The sequence below is a fragment of the Oncorhynchus keta genome, chromosome 15 (genome assembly GCF_023373465.1).
Source record: "Oncorhynchus keta strain PuntledgeMale-10-30-2019 chromosome 15, Oket_V2, whole genome shotgun sequence".
Classification (NCBI taxonomy): Eukaryota; Metazoa; Chordata; class Actinopteri; order Salmoniformes; family Salmonidae; genus Oncorhynchus; species Oncorhynchus keta.
This window is the reverse complement of record NC_068435.1, coordinates 36994852-37017363: the sequence shown is the minus strand read 5'-3', so window position 1 is coordinate 37017363 and position 22512 is coordinate 36994852. Positions and strand designations below refer to the sequence as shown.

At 42.6% G+C, this 22512-nt stretch overlaps 1 protein-coding gene across 4 annotated transcripts in view; it reads right to left on the bottom strand.

Annotated features, from left to right (window-relative positions):
- The window catches only part of LOC118375108 (sterile alpha motif domain-containing protein 10), a 123177-nt gene that overhangs the window by 2784 nt on the left and 97881 nt on the right, over positions 1–22512 (bottom strand). For 2 of the 4 annotated variants that reach the window (XM_052463959.1, XM_052463956.1), the window contains exon 4: positions 9350–9495. In XM_052463959.1, the coding sequence (XP_052319919.1) occupies positions 9350–9495 (146 nt within the window). Of the gene's footprint in view, positions 1–9339; positions 9496–22512 lie in introns of all 4 variants that reach the window. The other 2 variants (XM_052463958.1, XM_052463957.1) reach the window with 2 other exon arrangements.

The following is a 22512-nucleotide window of genomic DNA, read 5'->3' as shown; positions in this document are numbered from 1 at the left end:
TTGAGTAAAAATGTCATGTTCTTTTTTAATTGCTGAGCCTGTCATGCTTTCTGCCTCAGTGAATTTACATTTCACCTGCAGTTCTGTTGAGCGTGCAGACAGACAGGCAGCTCACGGAACTGTGACCAGAACTCCTCTTGGACACGGAACATCAGAACATATGAGAATATGTTGCATTTTGGCACTTTTGCAACCCTTCATTAATATGATAACTTATTTATTGAATTCTCCATGTGGACTATATTAAAGGGCACTTCATTTAATATGATAAGGTTTTCAAATTCAATATTGGTGCACAATTTCTACTTCAAATATCAAAGGGATGCAAAAGACCCTCTTTTCATGGAATGACCCAATAGAAGTTCTAGGGGTCTGTGCTCAGGGTGATTACAGTGTTGTTGTGAGCGTCTGAACCCCCCACAGATAGATTCCTCTGCTGCTGCTGGAAGAGTCCAGAGGCTGGACTCCAGAAGCCGTGAGGACGCATCCCAGAGGAAGAACATTGAATCAAACACACACGCTTTTGTTTACAAACCTCTACCCATGCACACTTGGTGGTAAAGGTCTGGAGAGAAATAGAAGTTAAAAGCAGAGGGAAAAAGAAGGAAGACAGAAAAGGTGAGAGAAGCAGAACAGAGAGTGTGGCATACATTTAAAAAACACTGGAGGTCAAATCTAAAAACAAGAAAGAGCCTCAGGCTAGATCCATTTATTCAAACCCTTGTACCTTAAAAACGACCTCTCTTTAATTAAGTAACACAGCAATCAATGTTAAATATCATGTTCATTTCTGAGATGAATCTGAAATGACGGTGTATGATACGAGTCGCCAGGCTGGAATCCTCTGTTAAACCTCCCACACTCGACTTTCCACCCTCCACTTTATCCCGTCCTCATCCCAACACTCACTATCTCCAACCCCTGCCCCCTTAATCACCCCTCCCTCACCTACTGCCCCTTAACCCCGTCCTCATCCCAACATTCACTATCTCCAACCCCTGCCCCCTTAATCACCCCTCCCTCACCTACTGCCCCTTAACCCTGTCCTCATCCCAACACTCACTATCTCCAACCCCTGCCCCCTTAATCACCCGTCCCTCACCTACTTCCCCTTAACCCCGTCCTCATCCCAACACTCACTATCTCCAACCCCTGCCCCCTTAATCACCCCTCCCTCACCTACTGCCCCTTAACCCCGTCCTCATCCCAACACTCACTATCTCCAACCCCTGCCCCTTAATCACCCCTCCCTCACCTACTGCCCCTTAACCCCGTCCTCATCCCAACACTCACTATCTCCAACCCCTGACCCTTAATCACCCCTCCTTCACCTACTGCCCCTTAACCCCGTCCTCATCCCAACACTCACTATCTCCAACCCCTGCCCCCTTAATCACCCCTCCCTCACCTACTGCCCCTTAACCCCGTCCTCATCCCAACACTCACTATCTCCAACCCCTGCCTCCTTAATCACCCCTCCCTGACCTACTGCCCCTTAACCCCGTCCTCATCCCAACACTCACTATCTCCAACCCCTGCCCCCTTAATCACCCCTCCCTCACCTACTGCCCCTTAACCCCGTCCTCATCCCAACACTCACTATCTCCAACCCCTGCCTCCTTAATCACCCCTCCCTCACCTACTGCCCCTTAACCCCGTCCTCATCCCAACACTCACTATCTCCAACCCCTGCCCCCTTAATCACCCCTCCCTCACCTACTGCCCCTTAACCCCGTCCTCATCCCAACACTCACTATCTCCAACCCCTGCCCCCTTAATCACCCCTCCCTCACCTACTGCCCCTTAACCCCGTCCTCATCCCAACACTCACTATCTCCAACCCCTGCCCCCTTAATCACCCCTCCCTCACCTACTGCCCCTTAACCCCGTCCTCATCCCAACACTCACTATCTCCAACCCCTGCCCCCTTAATCACCCCTCCCTCACCTACTGCCCCTTAACCACGTCCTCATCCCAACACTCACTATCTCCAACCCCTGCCCCCTTAATCACCCCTCCCTCACCTACTTCCCCTTAACCCCGTCCTCATCCCAACTCTCACTATCTCCAACCCCTGCCCCCTTAATCACCCCTCCCTCACCTACTGCCCCTTAACCCCGTCCTCATCCCAACACTCACTATCTCCAACCCCTGCCCCCTTAATCACCCCTCCCTCACCTACTGCCCCTTAACCCCGTCCTCATCCCAACTCTCACTATCTCCAACCCCTGCCCCCTTAATCACCCCTCCCTCACCTACTGCCCCTTAACCCCGTCCTCATCCCAACACTCACTATCTCCAACCCCTGCCCCCTTAATCACCCCTCCTCACCTACTGCCCCTTAACCCCGTCCTCATCCCAACACTCACTATCTCCAACCCCTGCCCCCTTAATCACCCCTCCCTCACCTACTGCCCCTTAACCCCGTCCTCATCCCAACTTTCACTATCTCCAACCCCTGCCCCCTTAATCACCCCTCCCTCACCTACTGCCCCTTAACCCCGTCCTCATCCCAACACTCACTATCTCCAACCCCAGCCCCCTTAATCACCCCTCCCTCACCTACTGCCCCTTAACCCGTCCTCATCCCAACACTCACTATCTCCAACCCCTGACCCCTTAATCACCCCTCCTTCACCTACTGCCCCTTAACCCCGTCCTCATCCCAACACTCACTATCTCCAACCCCTGCCCCCTTAATCACCCCTCCCTCACCTACTGCCCCTTAACCCCGTCCTCATCCCAACACTCACTATCTCCAACCCCTGCCCCCTTAATCACCCCTCCCTCACCTACTGCCCCTTAACCCCGTCCTCATCCCAACACTCACTATCTCCAACCCCTGCCCCCTTAATCACCCCTCCCTCACCTACTGCCCCTTAACCCCGTCCTCATCCCAACACTCACTATCTCCAACCCCTGCCCCTTAATCACCCCTCCCTCACCTACTGCCCCTTAACCCCGTCCTCATCCCAACACTCACTATCTCCATCCCTGCCCCCTTAATCACCCCTCCCTCACCTACTGCCCCTTAACCCCGTCCTCATCCCAACACTCACTATCTCCAACCCCTGCCCCCTTAATCACCCCTCCCTCACCTACTGCCCCTTAACCCCGTCCTCATCCCAACACTCACTATCTCCAACCCCTGCCCCCTTAATCACCCCTCCCTCACCTACTGCCCCTTAACCCCGTCCTCATCCCAACACTCACTATCTCCAACCCCTGCCCCCTTAATCACCCCTCCCTCACCTACTGCCCCTTAACCCCGTCCTCATCCCAACACTCACTATCTCCAACCCCTGCCCCCTTAATCACCCCTCCCTCACCTACTGCCCCTTAACCCCGTCCTCATCCCAACTCTCACTATCTCCAACCCCTGCCCCCTTAATCACCCCTCCTCACCTACTGCCCCTTAACCCCGTCCTCATCCCAACACTCACTATCTCCAACCCCTGCCCCCTTAATCACCCCTCCCTCACCTACTGCCCCTTAACCCCGTCCTCATCCCAACACTCACTATCTCCAACCCCTGCCCCCTTAATCACCCCTCCCTCACCTACTGCCCCTTAACCCCGTCCTCATCCCAACATTCACTATCTCCAACCCCTGCCCCCTTAATCACCCCTCCCTCACCTACTGCCCCTTAACCCCGTCCTCATCCCAACACTCACTATCTCCAACCCCTGCCCCCTTAATCACCCCTCCCTCACCTACTGCCCCTTAACCCCGTCCTCATCCCAACACTCACTATCTCCAACCCCTGACCCCTTAATCACCCCTCCTTCACCTACTGCCCCTTAACCCCGTCCTCATCCCAACACTCACTATCTCCAACCCCTGCCCCCTTAATCACCCCTCCCTCACCTACTGCCCCTTAACCCCGTCCTCATCCCAACACTCACTATCTCCAACCCCTGCCCCCTTAATCACCCCTCCCTCACCTACTGCCCCTTAACCCCGTCCTCATCCCAACACTCACTATCTCCAACCCCTGCCCCCTTAATCACCCCTCCCTCACCTACTGCCCCTTAACCCCGTCCTCATCCCAACTCTCACTATCTCCAACCCCTGCCCCCTTAATCACCTCTCCCTCACCTACTGCCCCTTAACCCCGTCCTCATCCCAACACTCACTATCTCCAACCCCTGCCCCCTTAATCACCCCTCCCTCACCTACTGCCCCTTAACCCCGTCCTCATCCCAACACTCACTATCTCCAACCCCTGCCCCCTTAATCACCCCTCCCTCACCTACTGCCCCTTAACCCCGTCCTCATCCCAACATTCACTATCTCCAACCCCTGCCCCCTTAATCACCCCTCCCTCACCTACTGCCCCTTAACCCCGTCCTCATCCCAACACTCACTATCTCCAACCCCTGCCCCTTAATCACCCCTCCCTCACCTACTGCCCCTTAACCCCGTCCTCATCCCAACACTCACTATCTCCAACCCCTGACCCCTTAATCACCCCTCCTTCACCTACTGCCCCTTAACCCCGTCCTCATCCCAACACTCACTATCTCCAACCCCTGCCCCCTTAATCACCCCTCCCTCACCTACTTCCCCTTAACCCCGTCCTCATCCCAACACTCACTATCTCCAACCCCTGCCCCCTTAATCACCCCTCCCTCACCTACTGCCCCTTAACCCCGTCCTCATCCCAACACTCACTATCTCCAACCCCTGCCCCCTTAATCACCCCTCCCTCACCTACTGCCCCTTAACCCCGTCCTCATCCCAACACTCAAAATCTCCAACCCCTGCCCCCTTAATCACCCCTCCCTCACCTACTCCCCCTTAACCCCGTCCTCATCCCAACACTCACTATCTCCAACCCCTGCCCCCTTAATCACCCCTCCCTCACCTACTGCCCCTTAACCCCGTCCTCATCCCAACACTCACTATCTCCAACCCCTGCCTCCTTAATCACCCCTCCCTCACCTACTGCCCCTTAACCCCGTCCTCATCCCAACACTCACTATCTCCAACCCCTGCCCCTTAATCACCCCTCCCTCACCTACTGCCCCTTAACCCCGTCTTCACTTCATTTACATTTACATTTAAGTCATTTAGCAGACGCTCTTATCCAGAGCGACTTACAAATTGGTGCATTCACCTTATGACATCCAGTGGAACAGTCACTTTACAATAGTGCATCTAAATCTTAAAAGGGGGGTGAGAAGGATTACTTATCCTATCCTAGGTATTCCTTAAAGAGGTGGGGTTTCAGGTGTCTCCGGAAGGTGGTGATTGACTCCGCTGTCCTGGCGTCGTGAGGGAGTTTGTTCCACCATCTCACTTCCATCCCTAATCCCCTTTTCATCTCCTCTCCTCTCTACATCCTTCCACCACCTCTCTCCCTCACCTCTCCTCCCAACCACCCGCTTGGTTATCAGGTGTTTTATGAGGCCACTCAATTAGCTATCTGATAGGACACAGTCAATGCCTGTTGAACTGGAAATGAATAGAAATGTCCGACACAGCATTTTAACTTTCCCCCTGTCTTTCTCTGTATCTCTCTCTCTGTCTCCCTCTCTCTCTGTCTTGCTCTTTCTCTCACCCTGTATCTCTCTCTGTCTCCCTCTCTCTCTGTCTTGCTCCTTTTCTCCCCCTGTATCTCTTCTCCTGTATATCTCTCTCTGTCTCCCTCTCTCTCTGTCTTGCTCCTTCTCTCCCCCTGTATCTCTTCTCCTGTATATCTCTCTCTGTCTCCCTCTCTCTCTGTCTTGCTCCTTCTCTCCCCCTGTATCTCTCTCTGTCTGTCTCCCTCTCTCTCATTCTCTCCCCCTGTATCTCTTCTCCTGTATATCTCTCTCTCTGTCTCCCTCTCTCTCTGACTTGCTCTTTCTCTCACCCTGTATCTCTCCCCCTGTATCTCTCTCTCTCTCTGTCTTGCTCTTTCTCTCACCCTGTATCTCTCTCTGTCTCCCTCTCTCTCTGTCTTGCTCCTTCTCTCCCCCTGTATCTCTCTCTGTCTCCCTCTCTCTCTGTCTTGCTCTTTCTCTCACCCTGTATCTCTCTCTGTCTCCCTCTCTCTCTGTCGTGCTCATTCTCTCCCCCTGTATCTCCCTCTCTCTGTCTCCCTCTCTCTCATTCTCTCCCCCTGTATCTCTTCTCCTGTATCTCTCTCTCTCTGTCTCTGTCTTGCTCCTTCTCTCCCCCTGTATATCTCCCCCTGTATCTCTCTCTCTCTGTCTTGCTCCTTCTCTCCCCCTGTATCTCTCTCTCTGTCTTGCTCCTTCTCTTCCCCTGTATCTCTTCTCCTGTATATCTCTCTCTCTGTCTCTGTCTTGCTCCTTCTCTCCCCTGTATCCCCCCTGTATCTCTCTCTCTCTCTGTCTTGCTCCTTCTCTCCCCCTGCATCTCTTCCCCTGTATATCTCTCTCTGTCTTGCTCCTTCTCTCCCCCTGTATCTCTCTCTCTGTCTTGCTCCTTCTCTCCCCTGTATCTCTCTCTCTGTCTTGCTCCTTCTCTTCCCCTGTATCTCTTCTCCTGTATATCTCTCTCTCTGTCTCTGTCTTGCTCCTTCTCTCCCCCTGTATCCCCCCCCCTGTATCTCTCTCTCTCTGTCTTGCTCCTTCTCTCCCCCTGCATCTCTTCCCCTGTATATCTCTCTCTGTCTTGCTCCTTCTCTCCCCCTGTATCTCTCTCTCTGTCTTGCTCCTTCTCTCCCCCTGTATATCTCTCTCTGTCTCTGTCTTGCTCCTTCTCTACCCCTGTATCTCTCTCTCTGTCTTGTTCCTCCTCTCCCCCTTTATATCTCTCTCTCTGTCTCTGTCTTGCTCCTTCTCTCCCCCTGTATATCTCTCTCTCTGTCTCTGTCTTGCTCCTTCTCTCCCCCTGTATCTCTCTCTCTGTCTTGCTCCTCCTCTCCCCCTTTATATCTCGCTCTCTGTCTCTGTCTTGCTCCTTCTCTCCCCCTGTATCTCTCTCTCTGTCTTGCTCCTCCTCTCCCCCTTTATATCTCTCTCTGTCTCTGTCTTGCTCCTCCTCTCCCCCTTTATATCTCTCTCTCTGTCTCTGTCTTGCTCCTTCTCTCCCCCTGTATCTCTCTCTCTCTGTCTTGCTCCTTCTCTCCCCCTGTATATCTCTCTCTCTGTCTCTGTCTTGCTCCTTCTCTCCCCCTGTATCTCTTCCCCCTGTATATCTCTCTCTCTGTCTTGCTCCTTCTCTCCCCCTTTATATCTCTCTCTCTGTCTCTGTCTTGCTCCTTCTATCCCCCTGTATCTCTCTCTCTCTGTCTTGCTCCTTCTCTCGCCCTGTATATCTCTCTCTCTGTCTCTGTCTTGCTCCTTCTCTCCCCTGTATCTTTCCCCCTGTATATCTCTCTCTCTGTCTCCCTCTCTCTCTGTCTTGCTCCTTCTCTCCCCCTGTACACCTCTCTCTCTCTCTCTGTCTTGCTCCTTCTCTCCCCCTGTATCTCTTCTCCTGCATATCTCTCTCTGTCTCTCTCTCTCTGTCTTGCTCCTTCTCTCCCCCTGCATCTCTTCCCCTGTATATCTCTCTCTGTCTTGCTCCTTCTCTCCCCCTGTATCTCTCTCTCTGTCTTGCTCCTTCTCTCCCCCTGTATATCTCTCTCTCTGTCTCTGTCTTGCTCCTTCTCTCCCCCTGTATCTCTCTCTGTCTCTGTCTTGCTCCTTCTCTCCCCGTGTATCTTTCTCTGTCTCCCTCTCTCTCTGACTTGCTCTTTCTCTCACCCTGTATCTCTCTCTGTCTCCCTCTCTCTCTGTCTTGCTCCTTCTCTCCCCCTGTATCTCTCTCTCTGTCTTGCTCCTCCTCTCCCCCTTTATATCTCTCTCTCTGTCTCTGTCTTGCTCCTTCTCTCCCCCTGTATCTCTTCCCTTGTAGATATCTCTCTCTGTCTCCCTCTTTCTCTGTCTTGCTCCTTCTCTCCCCCTGTACACCTCTCTCTGTCTTGCTCCTTCTCTCCCCCTGTATCTCTTCTCTCTCTCTCTGTCTTGCTCCTTCTCTCCCCCTGTATCTCTTCCCCTGTAGATCTCTCTCTCTGTCTCCCTCTCTCTCTGTCTTGCTCCTTATCTCCCCCTGTACACCTCTCTCTCTGTCTTGCTCCTTCTCTCCCCCTGTATCTCTCTCTCTCTCTCTCTCTCTCTGTCTTGCTCCTTCTCTCCCCCTGTATCTCTCTCTCTCTCTCTTTCTTGCTCCTTCTCCCCCTTCTTTTCTCTCATTAATTAAGAGTCTATTGACACACCTGTGAGTCAATCTAAGTAACATAACAAATAAATCCCCATCAAAATGTGTCAGCTTAAGACAGAGATATCTGTTTAGCATGGGCTGCGTCTCAATCCACAGCATTAGCCTATGTCAGCCTTTGTCACTCCCTGACCATAGAAGCCCTTGGTGTTCTATGGTGTTGTAGGTCACGGCGTGACTAGGGGGTGTTCTAGTGGATTTATTTCTATGTTTGGGATTGAGAATGGTTCCCAATTAGAGGCAGCTGATTATTGTTGTCTCTAATTGGGGATCATCCTTAAGGTGTCCTTGTTCCCACCTGCTTTGTGGGATATTGTTTGTGTATGTGCTTGTTGCACTACGTTACTTCATGTTTCGTTGCTTGTTTATTGTTTTTGTTGAGAAGTTTCACTTTTAATAAGGATGTGGAACTCCGATCACGCTGCGCCTTGGTCCGTCCATTTGTCCATTTGTTATAACCATTCCGCATCTGCAGTGAAAGGTAGCCGAGCTACAGCAGTGTTTCTAAGACCATGAGACGTCCCCAAAATCGGTCTTCTCATGAAAACATCTGTAGCATCCGAAACGGTTACACTCTAAGGTAAGGTTTTGCTCGACGACCTCGACAAGTGTCAGGGGACTCGTCTGAAGGTAACCTGGTACCAGTTTAAAAAACGAGTGGAAGTATTAAGGTAGCTTCGTGCCAACACAAAAAGGACGTTAAATGTGTCCAAAAAACCAAAAAAATATTTCCAGAGCTTTCTTATATCTCCTAGATATAGGACAGACACTTCAAAACCTCATTTTTTTTACCGTCTATTTTGCTAATTATGAATGTGTAATTCAATGCATTTCTATGGGCTATAGTAGTAAAGGCCAAGTTCAATATTAATTTGTTTTATACCTACAGGGTTCCTAAAATTCACAAGCAAATGGCTAAATGATACATGATATGACCATCTTAAAACATCCCATATGATAGCTCAGTAGAACCTCTCTCTGTGTACAATGTCCGGCATTGGACAGATCTGGCTACGGACATTCACCATGTGGAAAAAAACATGAAGCACACCTTTCCATTACAGTCTGACCAGGGGAATGCAGGTGAATGGATCACTCACCTCACCTCACCTCACCTCACCTCACCTCACCTCACCTCACCTCTGCTGAGCAGTTGCAGGTTGCGGACCTCTTCTCTGACTTGTAGCTGAAGGACCTGCTGTAGAACCTCCTGTCTCATTGTCTCCTGGACGATGCCCATCCTCTCCAACTTCTCCCCGTTCAACCTCAGCAATGCACGACCTGGAGGGAGAGTGGGGAGGGAAGAAAGAGAGATGGAGAGAGACTGTTAGAACAGGTGTAGCACATGGGGATCGCTGATTACAATCTATCAAGACATGGTTTCAGAAAGGTAGCGATCATTTTTAATGCCGTACGGACAGTGGCTCAATTTACCCTGTCAAGTGGCTCAATTTACCCTGTCCAGTGGCTCAATTTACCGTGTCCAGTGGCTCAAGCTACACCACACCTGGGTGGTGCCAAGAGACCACTTTCTTTGGACAAGCTATGTTTTCAAAACTGTAATGTTTACATGAATTCTGATTACTTCCAGGGATACACAACATCCTGAAATATATGTATATGTCTTTGTTAGAAAGACTGATGGAGTGATTCTGAATGTATAAAATGGCTCAACCTACCCCTCTCCCCTACTGCTTGACTACAGGTAACTGCCAAAATAAAGGAGTAAATGAGGGATACAAAGTACAGTGGGGCAAAACAGTATTTAGTCAGCCACCAAGTGTGCAAGTTCTCCCACTTAAAAAGATGAGAGAGGCCTGTAATTTTCATCATAGGTACACTTCAACTACGACAGACAAAATGAGAAAAAAATAATCCAGAAAATCACATTGTAGGATTTTTTATGAATTTATTTTCAAATTATGGTGGAAAATAAGTATTGTAGAATCTATGCCAAGGTGCATTGAAGCGGTTCTGGTGGCTCGTGGTCGCCCAACTCCCTACTAAGACACTTGTAGAATCTATGCCAAGATGCATTGAAGCGGTTCTGGTTGTTCGTGGTGGTACAACTCCCTACTAAGACACTTGTAGATTCTATGCCAAGATGCATTGAAGCGGTTCTGGTTGTTCGTGGTGGTACAACTCCCTACTAAGACACTTGTAGAATCTATGCCAAGGTGCATTGAAGTGGTTCTGGTGGCTCGTGGTGGCCCAAAGCCCTACTAAGACACTTGTAGATTCTATGCCAAGGTGCATTGAAGCTGTTCTGAATCGTGGTGGCACAATGCCCGACTAAGACACTTGTAGAATCTATGCCAAGGTGCATTGAAGCTGTTCTGGTGGCTCGTGGTGGCCCAATGCCCTACTAAGATACTTGTAGAATCCATGCCAAGGTGCATTGAAGCGGTTCTGGTGGCTCATGGTGGCCCAACCCCCTACTAAGGCACTTGTAGAATCTATGACAAGGTGCATTGAAGCTGTTCTGGCTCGTGGTGGCCCAACCCCCTACTAAGGCACTTGTAGAATCTATGCCAAGGTGCATTGAAGCTGTTCTGGTGGCACAACACCCTACTAAGATACTTGTAGAATCTATGCCAAGGTGCATTGAAGCTGTTTTGGCTCGTGGTGGCACAGCGCCCTACTAAGATACTTGTAGAATCTATGCCAAGGTGCATTGAAGCTGTTCTGGTGGCACAACGCCTTACTAAGGCACTTGAAAAATCTATGCCAAGGTGCATTGAAGCTGTTCTGGCTCGTGGTGGCACAGCGCCCTACTAAGATACTTGTAGATTCTATGCCAAGGTGTATTGAAGCTGCTCTGGCTCGTGGTGGCACAACGCCCTACTAAGACACTTGTAGATTCTATGCCAAGATGCATTGAAGCTGTTCTGGCTCGTGGTGGCACAACACCCTACTAAGATACTTGTAGAATCTATGCCAAGGTGCATTGAAGCTGTTCTGGCTCGTGGTGGCACAACGCCCGACTAAGACACTTTATGTTGGTGTTTCCTTTATTTTGGCAGTTACCTGTTGTTGGGCCCAAGCTTGCTGTACAATATTGACAAAACTACAAACATGCTCTCAAGGTGCTTGATAAAAAGTCCAATAGCCAACACCGTTGTAACATCCTCAGAAAGCATGAGCTGGCCTTCCGAGTTGCGCAGTTGTCTAAGGCACTGCATCGCAGTGCTAGCTATGCCACTAGAGATTCTGGGTTAAGTGGGCATTGTGTCAAGAAGCAGTGCGGCTTTGTTGGGTTGTGTTTCGGGAAGACGCACGGCTCTCGACCTTTGCCTCTCCCGAGTCCGTACGGGAGTTGCAGCGATGAGACAAGACTGTAACTACCAATTGGATACCTACGGAATTGGGGAGAAAAAAGGGGTTCCAAAATAAATAAATAAAACATAATAAAAAGAAAGCATGAGCTCGTGATCTGGGAAAGTCTTGCGAAATACACACACGCATGTCTCGTTTTCAAGATCCTTTATGGCCTGGCTCACCCTCCACTTAGTGCCTTTATCAAGCAGACCATCCATGGCAGCAGATCCACAAGGTCTGTCATGAGAGGTGATGGATACTGTAGTTCCCAATAAGGAAAAGCACCTTCAGTCTGTGAGAGCTTCCCTCTTACACACTGCCGTCAGACACAGGTACCTGCGCTTACCTTCCGCGTTTTCACAAAGAACTCAAAGACCTGGCTAAAGGACAACCAGGTGTGTGAACACAATCTATAGCTGTTAAGAGCTGCTTTCCATGTTGTTTGTTGCCTGTAGCTTGTGAGGTGGGTAGACATGTACATATCGGATCGTCCAAAGACACATCTAAACATATATCAAAACATATAAATGAGCCACAATCAATTTCAATAGAACGTTTGAAAAAACAGATATGATTCTGCAACCATGAACAGGAATGCTAAGCCAGACAAATGAGTTTGGGGTCTAAAATGATGAAATATTAAAGCTTTAAACTTCTCACTAAAAGCTTCACTCATACATACTGTAAGTTATACTTAAACCCAAAATGGTTCTCCAGTAGATAATTAAAAAAAGGCTCATCCTTTGTTAAAAAAATGCTTTTTTACCAATTAACAGATTAAAAATGAATAAACTAATTAAAAATTAAAAACTTGTCTGCCTGCCATACATTACAGATACAAATTGGCTGAAAGGAACTGGTATAAATTGAAAAATATACCAGTTTCATTCCAGGACAAACGATGTTGACAGCTGCGCCATACAGGTAGCAGAATAAATGGGAAGAGATTTTCGATGTACCAATTCCATCGCACATGGTTAATGAACTGGTAACAACACTGAGTTTTTCTCTTTAAATTGTTATACAAAATTCTTGCCACCAACAGAGTGCTGTATATATGTTGCATACAACCATCTCAGCTCTGTAGATGTTGTTGTGAAGACACAGAATCACTGGTAATTTGTTATGGTATTACCCCTATGTAGCTTGTTTCTGGTCACAGGTTTAGGAATGGTTCAAAAATCACAAAGTTCACTTAAAATGAACCTTACAAATAGCAGTGTTGGGTGATCTGGTAAGCCATAGTCAGTCAATAAATACTATAATACTACTAGTAGGAAAGGCTTTCATCTTTGGCTCACAATCTGTGGATCTGTGGATCTGTGGATACTGATTAGAAAGGTTCAAAATGTATGTGAAACATCACACCACAATTGAAAAATATATGGCACATGGAACCCAAACGAGGGTAGTCTATGGTGATAGGTGGGATGGGCTGAGAGTCGCTGAGGGGCGGGTTTAAAGACCTGAGGTCTATGGTGATAGGTTGGATGGGCTGAGAGTGGCTGAGGGGTGGGATTAAAGAGCTGATGCTTGGTATTATATTATTGTCATGTGACTGCTTATATAAAAGTACCATGTATGCCAAATGTGTAGGTGGAATGTATGTATATGTAGCAGAATGTGTTGGTGGAATGTATGTATATGTAGCAGAATGTATGTATATGTAGCAGAATGTATGTATATGTAGCAGAATGTATGTATATGTAGCAGAATGTATTTATATGTAGCAGAATGTATGTATATGTAGCAGAATGTATGTATATGTAGCAGAATGTGTGTGTGTATATGTAGCAGAATGTGTGTATATGTAGCAGAATGTATGTATATGTAGCAGAATGTATGTATATGTAGCAGAATGTATGTATATGTAGCAGAATGTGTAGGTGGAATGTATGTATATGTAGAATAATGTATGTATATGTAGCAGAATGTGTAGGTGGAAAGTATGTATATGTAGAAGAATGTATGTATATGTAGCAGAATGTGTAGGTGGAATGTATGTATATGTAGAAGAATGTATGTATATGTAGCAGAATGTGTAGGTGGAATGTATGTATATGTAGAAGAATGTATGTATATGTAGCAGAATGTATGTATATGTAGCAGAATGTGTAGGTGGAATGTATGTATATGTAGAAGAATGTATGTATATGTAGCAGAATGTGTAGGTGGAATGTTTGTATATGTAGAAGAATGTATGTATATGTAGCAGAATGTGTAGGTGGAATGTATGTATATGTAGAAGAATGTATGTATATGTAGCAGAATGTGTAGGTGGAATGTATGTATATGTAGAAGAATGTATATGTAGCAGAATGTGTAGGTGGAATGTATGTATATGTAGAAGAATGTATGTATATGTAGCAGAATGTGTAGGTGGAATGTTTGTATATGTAGCAGAATGTGTGTATATGTAGCAGAATGTGTGTATATGTAGCAGAATGTGTGTATATGTAGCAGAATGTGTAGGTGGAATGTATGTATATGTAGCAGAATGTGTAGGTGGAATGTATGTATATGTAGCAGAATGTGTAGGTGGAAAGTATGTATATGTAGCAGAATGTGTAGGTGGAATGTTTGTATATGTAGCAGAATGTATGTATATGTAGCAGAATGTATGTATATGTAGCAGAATGTATGTATATGTAGCAGAATGTGTAGGTGGAATGTGTGTATATGTAGCAGAATGTGTGTATATGTAGCAGAATGTGTGTATATGTAGCAGAATGTGTAGGTGGAATGTATGTATATGTAGCAGAATGTGTAGGTGGAATGGATGTATATGTAGCAGAATGTGTAGGTGGAATGTATGTATATGTAGCATAATGTATGTATATGTAGCATAATGTATGTATATGTAGCAGAATGTGTAGGTGGAATGTATGTATATGTAGCAGAATGTGTAGGTGGAATGTATGTATATGTAGCAGAATGTATGTATATGTAGCAGAATGTGTATGTGGAATGTTTGTATATGTAGAAGAATGTATGTATATGTAGCAGAATGTGTAGGTGGAATGTATGTATATGTAGAAGAATGTATGTATATGTAGCAGAATGTGTAGGTTGAATGTATGTATATGTAGAAGAATGTATGTATATGTAGCAGAATGTGTAGGTGGAATGTTTGTATATGTAGAAGAATGTATGTATATGTAGCAGAATGTATGTATATGTAGCAGAATGTGTAGGTGGAATGTATGTATATGTAGAAGAATGTATGTATATGTAGCAGAATGTGTAGGTGGAATGTATGTATATGTAGAAGAATGTATGTATATGTAGCAGAATGTGTAGGTGGAATGTATGTATATGTAGAAGAATGTATGTATATGTAGCAGAATGTGTAGGTGGAATGTATGTATATGTAGAAGAATGTATGTATATGTAGCAGAATGTGTAGGTGGAATGTTTGTATATGTAGAAGAATGTGTGTATATGTAGCAGAATGTGTAGGTGGAATGTATGTATATGTAGAAGAATGTATGTATATGTAGCAGAATGTGTAGGTGGAATGTATGTATATGTAGAAGAATGTATGTATATGTAGCAGAATGTATGTATATGTAGCAGAATGTGTAGGTGGAATGTATGTATATGTAGAAGAATGTATGTATATGTAGCAGAATGTGTAGGTGGAATGTATGTATATGTAGACGAATGTATGTATATGTAGCAGAATGTATGTATATGTAGCAGAATGTGTAGGTGGAATGTATGTATATGTAGCAGAATGTATGTATATGTAGCAGAATGTGTGTATATGTAGCAGAATGTGTAGGTGGAATGTATGTATATGTAGAAGAATGTATATGTAGCAGAATGTATGTATATGTAGCAGAATGTGTAGGTGGAATGTATGTATATGTAGCAGAATGTGTAGGTGGAATGTTTGTATATGTAGAAGAATGTGTGTATATGTAGCAGAATGTGTAGGTGGAATGTTTGTATATGTAGAAGAATGTATGTATATGTAGCAGAATGTGTAGGTGGAATGTATGTATATGTAGAAGAATGTATGTATATGTAGCAGAATGTGTAGGTGGAATGTTTGTATATGTAGCAGAATGTGTGTATATGTAGCAGAATGTGTAGGTGGAATGTATGTATATGTAGAAGAATGTATGTATATGTAGCAGAATGTATGTATATGTAGCAGAATGTGTAGGTGGAATGTATGTATATGTAGCAGAATGTATGTATATGTAGCAGAATGTGTGTATATGTAGCAGAATGTATGTATATGTAGCAGAATGTGTAGGTGGAATGTATGTATATGTAGCAGAATGTATGTATATGTAGCAGAATGTATGTATATGTAGCAGAATGTGTAGGTGGAATGTATGTATATGTAGCAGAATGTATGTATATGTAGCAGAATGTGTGTATATGTAGCAGAATGTGTGTATATGTAGCAGAATGTGTGTATATGTAGCAGAATGTATGTATATGTAGCAGAATGTATGTATATGTAGCAGAATGTATGTATATGTAGCAGAATGTATGTATATGTAGCAGAATGTGTGTATATGTAGCAGAATGTGTGTATATGTAGCAGAATGTGTGTATATGTAGCAGAATGTGTGTATATGTAGCAGAATGTATGTATATGTAGCAGAATGTGTGTATATGTAGCAGAATGTATGTATATGTAGCAGAATGTATGTATATGTAGCAGAATGTGTAGGTGGAATGTATGTATATGTAGCAGAATGTATGTATATGTAGCAGAATGTATGTATATGTAGCAGAATGTGTAGGTGGAATGTATGTATATGTAGCAGAATGTGTAGGTGGAATGTATGTATATGTAGCAGAATGTGTAGGTGGAATGTATGTATATGTAGCAGAATGTGTAGGTGGAATGTATGTATATGTAGCAGAATGTGTAGGTGGAATGTATGTATATGTAGCAGAATGTGTAGGTGGAATGTATGTATATGTAGCAGAATGTGTAGGTGGAATGTATGTATATGTAGCAGAATGTATGTATATGTAGCAGAATGTATGTATATGTAGCAGAATGTGTAGGTGGAATGTATGTATATGTAGAAGAATGTATGTATATGTAGCAGAATGTGTAGGTGGAATGTTTGTATATGTAGAAGAATGTATGTATATGTAGCAGAATGTGTAGGTGGAATGTATGTATATGTAGAAGAATGTATGTATATGTAGCAGAATGTGTAGGTGGAATGTATGTATATGTAGAAGAATGTATGTATATGTAGCAGAATGTGTAGGTGGAATGTTTGTATATGTAGAAGAATGTATGTATATGTAGCAGAATGTGTAGGTGGAATGTATGTATATGTAGCAGAATGTATGTATATGTAGCAGAATGTGTGTATATGTAGCAGAATGTGTAGGTGGAATGTATGTATATGTAGAAGAATGTATATGTAGCAGAATGTATGTATATGTAGCAGAATGTGTAGGTGGAATGTATGTATATGTAGCAGAATGTGTAGGTGGAATGTTTGTATATGTAGAAGAATGTGTGTATATGTAGCAGAATGTGTAGGTGGAATGTTTGTATATGTAGAAGAATGTATGTATATGTAGCAGAATGTGTAGGTGGAATGTATGTATATGTAGAAGAATGTATGTATATGTAGCAGAATGTGTAGGTGGAATGTTTGTATATGTAGCAGAATGTGTGTATATGTAGCAGAATGTGTAGGTGGAATGTATGTATATGTAGAAGAATGTATGTATATGTAGCAGAATGTATGTATATGTAGCAGAATGTGTAGGTGGAATGTATGTATATGTAGCAGAATGTATGTATATGTAGCAGAATGTGTGTATATGTAGCAGAATGTATGTATATGTAGCAGAATGTGTAGGTGGAATGTATGTATATGTAGCAGAATGTATGTATATGTAGCAGAATGTATGTATATGTAGCAGAATGTGTAGGTGGAATGTATGTATATGTAGCAGAATGTATGTATATGTAGCAGAATGTGTGTATATGTAGCAGAATCTGTGTATATGTAGCAGAATCTGTGTATATGTAGCAGAATGTGTGTATATGTAGCAGAATGTGTGTATATGTAGCAGAATGTATGTATATGTAGCAGAATGTATGTATATGTAGCAGAATGTGTGTATATGTAGCAGAATGTGTGTATATGTAGCAGAATGTGTGTATATGTAGCAGAATGTGTGTATATGTAGCAGAATCTGTGTATATGTAGCAGAATGTGTAGGTGGAATGTATGTATATGTAGCAGAATGTGTATATGGAATGTATGTATATGTAGCAGAATGTGTAGGTGGAATGTATGTATATGTAGCAGAATGTGTAGGTGGAATGTATGTATATGTAGCAGAATGTGTAGGTGGAATGTATGTATATGTAGCAGAATGTGTAGGTGGAATGTATGTATATGTAGCAGAATGTGTAGGTGGAAAGTATGTATATGTAGCAGAATGTGTAGGTGGAATGTATGTATATGTAGCAGAATGTGTAGGTGGAAAGTATGTATATGTAGCAGAATGTATGTATATGGAATGTATGTATATGTAGCAGAATGTGTAGGTGGAATGTATGTATATGTAGAAGAATGTATGTATATGTAGCAGAATGTGTAGGTGGAATGTTTGTATATGTAGAAGAATGTATGTATATGTAGCAGAATGTGTAGGTGGAATGTATGTATATGTAGAAGAATGTATGTATATGTAGCAGAATGTGTAGGTGGAATGTATGTATATGTAGAAGAATGTATGTATATGTAGCAGAATGTGTAGGTGGAATGTTTGTATATGTAGAAGAATGTATGTATATGTAGCAGAATGTGTAGGTGGAATGTATGTATATGTAGAAGAATGTATGTATATGTAGCAGAATGTGTAGGTGGAATGTATGTATATGTAGAAGAATGTATATGTAGCAGAATGTGTAGGTGGAATGTATGTATGTATATGTAGAAGAATGTATGTATATGTAGCAGAATGTGTAGGTGGAATGTTTGTATATGTAGAAGAATGTGTGTATATGTAGCAGAATGTGTAGGTGGAATGTATGTATATGTAGAAGAATGTATGTATATGTAGCAGAATGTGTAGGTGGAATGTATGTATATGTAGCAGAATGTATGTATATGTAGCAGAATGTGTGTATATGTAGCAGAATGTGTAGGTGGAATGTATGTATATGTAGAAGAATGTATGTATATGTAGCAGAATGTGTAGGTGGAATGTTTGTATATGTAGAAGAATGTGTGTATATGTAGCAGAATGTGTAGGTGTAATGTATGTATATGTAGAAGAATGTATGTATATGTAGCAGAATGTGTAGGTGGAATGTATGTATATGTAGCAGAATGTATGTATATGTAGCAGAATGTGTGTATATGTAGCAGAATGTGTAGGTGGAATGTATGTATATGTAGCAGAATGTATGTATATGTAGCAGAATGTATGTATATGTAGCAGAATGTGTAGGTGGAATGTATGTATATGTAGCAGAATGTGTAGGTGGAATGGATGTATATGTAGCAGAATGTGTGTATATGTAGCAGAATGTGTAGGTGGAATGTATGTATATGTAGCAGAATGTATGTATATGTAGCAGAATGTGTAGGTGGAATGTATGTATATGTAGCAGAATGTATGTATATGTAGCAGAATGTGTAGGTGGAATGGATGTATATGTAGCAGAATGTGTAGGTGGAATGTTTGTATATGTAGAAGAATGTATGTATATGTAGCAGAATGTATGTATATGTAGAAGAATGTATGTATATGTAGCAGAATGTGTAGGTGGAATGTATGTATATGTAGAAGAATGTATGTATATGTAGCAGAATGTGTAGGTGGAATGTTTGTATATGTAGCAGAATGTGTGTATATGTAGCAGAATGTGTAGGTGGAATGTATGTATATGTAGAAGAATGTATGTATATGTAGCAGAATGTATGTATATGTAGCAGAATGTGTAGGTGGAATGTATGTATATGTAGCAGAATGTATGTATATGTAGCAGAATGTGTGTATATGTAGCAGAATGTATGTATATGTAGCAGAATGTGTAGGTGGAATGTATGTATATGTAGCAGAATGTATGTATATGTAGCAGAATGTATGTATATGTAGCAGAATGTGTAGGTGGAATGTATGTATATGTAGCAGAATGTATGTATATGTAGCAGAATGTGTGTATATGTAGCAGAATGTATGTATATGTAGCAGAATGTGTGTATATGTGGCAGAATGTATGTATATGTAGCAGAATGTATGTATATGTAGCAGAATGTATGTATATGTAGCAGAATGTATGTATATGTAGCAGAATGTGTGTATATGTAGCAGAATGTGTGTATATGTAGCAGAATGTGTGTATATGTAGCAGAATGTATGTATATGTAGCAGAATGTATGTATATGTAGCAGAATGTGTAGGTGGAATGTATGTATATGTAGCATAATGTATGTATATGTAGCAGAATGTATGTATATGTAGCAGAATGTGTAGGTGGAATGTATGTATATGTAGCAGAATGTGTAGGTGGAATGTATGTATATGTAGCAGAATGTGTAGGTGGAATGTATGTATATGTAGCAGAATGTGTAGGTGGAATGTATGTATATGTAGCAGAATGTGTAGGTGGAATGTATGTATATGTAGCAGAATGTGTAGGTGGAATGTATGTATATGTAGCAGAATGTGTAGGTGGAATGTATGTATATGTAGCAGAATGTATGTATATGTAGCAGAATGTATGTATATGTAGCAGAATGTGTAGGTGGAATGTATGTATATGTAGCAGAATGTATGTATATGTAGCAGAATGTGTAGGTGGAATGTTTGTATATGTAGAAGAATGTATGTATATGTAGCAGAATGTGTAGGTGGAATGTATGTATATGTAGAAGAATGTATGTATATGTAGCAGAATGTGTAGGTGGAATGTATGTATATGTAGAAGAATGTATGTATATGTAGCAGAATGTGTAGGTGGAATGTTTGTATATGTAGAAGAATGTATGTATATGTAGCAGAATGTGTAGGTGGAATGTATGTATATGTAGAAGAATGTATGTATATGTAGCAGAATGTGTAGGTGGAATGTATGTATATGTAGAAGAATGTATATGTAGCAGAATGTGTAGGTGGAATGTATGTATGTATATGTAGAAGAATGTATGTATATGTAGCAGAATGTGTAGGTGGAATGTTTGTATATGTAGAAGAATGTGTGTATATGTAGCAGAATGTGTAGGTGGAATGTATGTATATGTAGAAGAATGTATGTATATGTAGCAGAATGTGTAGGTGGAATGTATGTATATGTAGCAGAATGTATGTATATGTAGCAGAATGTGTGTATATGTAGCAGAATGTGTAGGTGGAATGTATGTATATGTAGAAGAATGTATGTATATGTAGCAGAATGTGTAGGTGGAATGTTTGTATATGTAGAAGAATGTGTGTATATGTAGCAGAATGTGTAGGTGTAATGTATGTATATGTAGAAGAATGTATGTATATGTAGCAGAATGTGTAGGTGGAATGTATGTATATGTAGCAGAATGTATGTATATGTAGCAGAATGTGTGTATATGTAGCAGAATGTGTAGGTGGAATGTATGTATATGTAGCAGAATGTATGTATATGTAGCAGAATGTATGTATATGTAGCAGAATGTGTAGGTGGAATGTATGTATATGTAGCAGAATGTGTAGGTGGAATGTATGTATATGTAGCAGAATGTGTAGGTTGAATGTATGTATATGTAGCAGAATGTGTAGGTTGAATGTATGTATATGTAGCAGAATGTATGTATATGTAGCAGAATGTGTAGGTGGAATGGATGTATATGTAGCAGAATGTATGTATATGTAGCAGAATGTGTAGGTGGAATGGATGTATATGTAGCAGAATGTGTAGGTTGAATGTATGTATATGTAGCAGAATGTATGTATATGTAGCAGAATGTATAGGTGGAATGGATAGGTGGAATGGATGTATATGTAGCAGAATGTGTAGGTGGAATGTATGTATATGTAGCAGAATGTGTAGGTGGAATGTATGTATATGTAGCAGAATGTGTAGGTGGAATGTTTGTATATGTAGCAGAATGTGTGTATATGTAGCAGAATGTGTAGGTGGAATGTATGTATATGTAGCAGAATGTATGTATATGGAAAGTATGTATATGTAGCAGAATGTGTAGGTGGAATGTTTGTATATGTAGCAGAATGTGTGTATATGTAGCAGAATGTGTGTATATGTAGCAGAATGTATGTATATGTAGCAGAATGTATGTATATGTAGCAGAATGTGTAGGTGGATTGTATGTATATGTAGCAGAATGTATGTATATGTAGCAGAATGTGTGTATATGTAGCAGAATGTATGTATATGTAGCAAAATGTATGTATATGTAGCAGAATGTATGTGTATGTAGCAAAATGTATGTATATGTAGCAGAATGTATGTATATGTAGCAGAATGTATGTATATGTAGCAGAATGTGTGTATATGTAGCAGAATGTATGTATATGTAGCAGAATGTATGTATATGTAGCAGAATGTGTAGGTGGAATGTATGTATATGTAGAAGAATGTATGTATATGTAGCAGAATGTATGTATATGTAGCAGAATGTGTAGGTGGAATGTATGTATATGTAGAAGAATGTATGTATATGTAGCAGAATGTGTAGGTGGAATGTATGTATATGTAGAAGAATGTATGTATATGTAGCAGAATGTATGTATATGTAGCAGAATGTGTAGGTGGAATGTATGTATATGTAGCAGAATGTATGTATATGTAGCAGAATGTGTGTATATGTAGCAGAATGTATGTATATGTAGCAGAATGTGTAGGTGGAATGTATGTATATGTAGCAGAATGTATGTATATGTAGCAGAATGTATGAATATGTAGCAGAATGTGTAGGTGGAATGTATGTATATGTAGCAGAATGTGTAGGTTGAATGTATGTATATGTAGCAGAA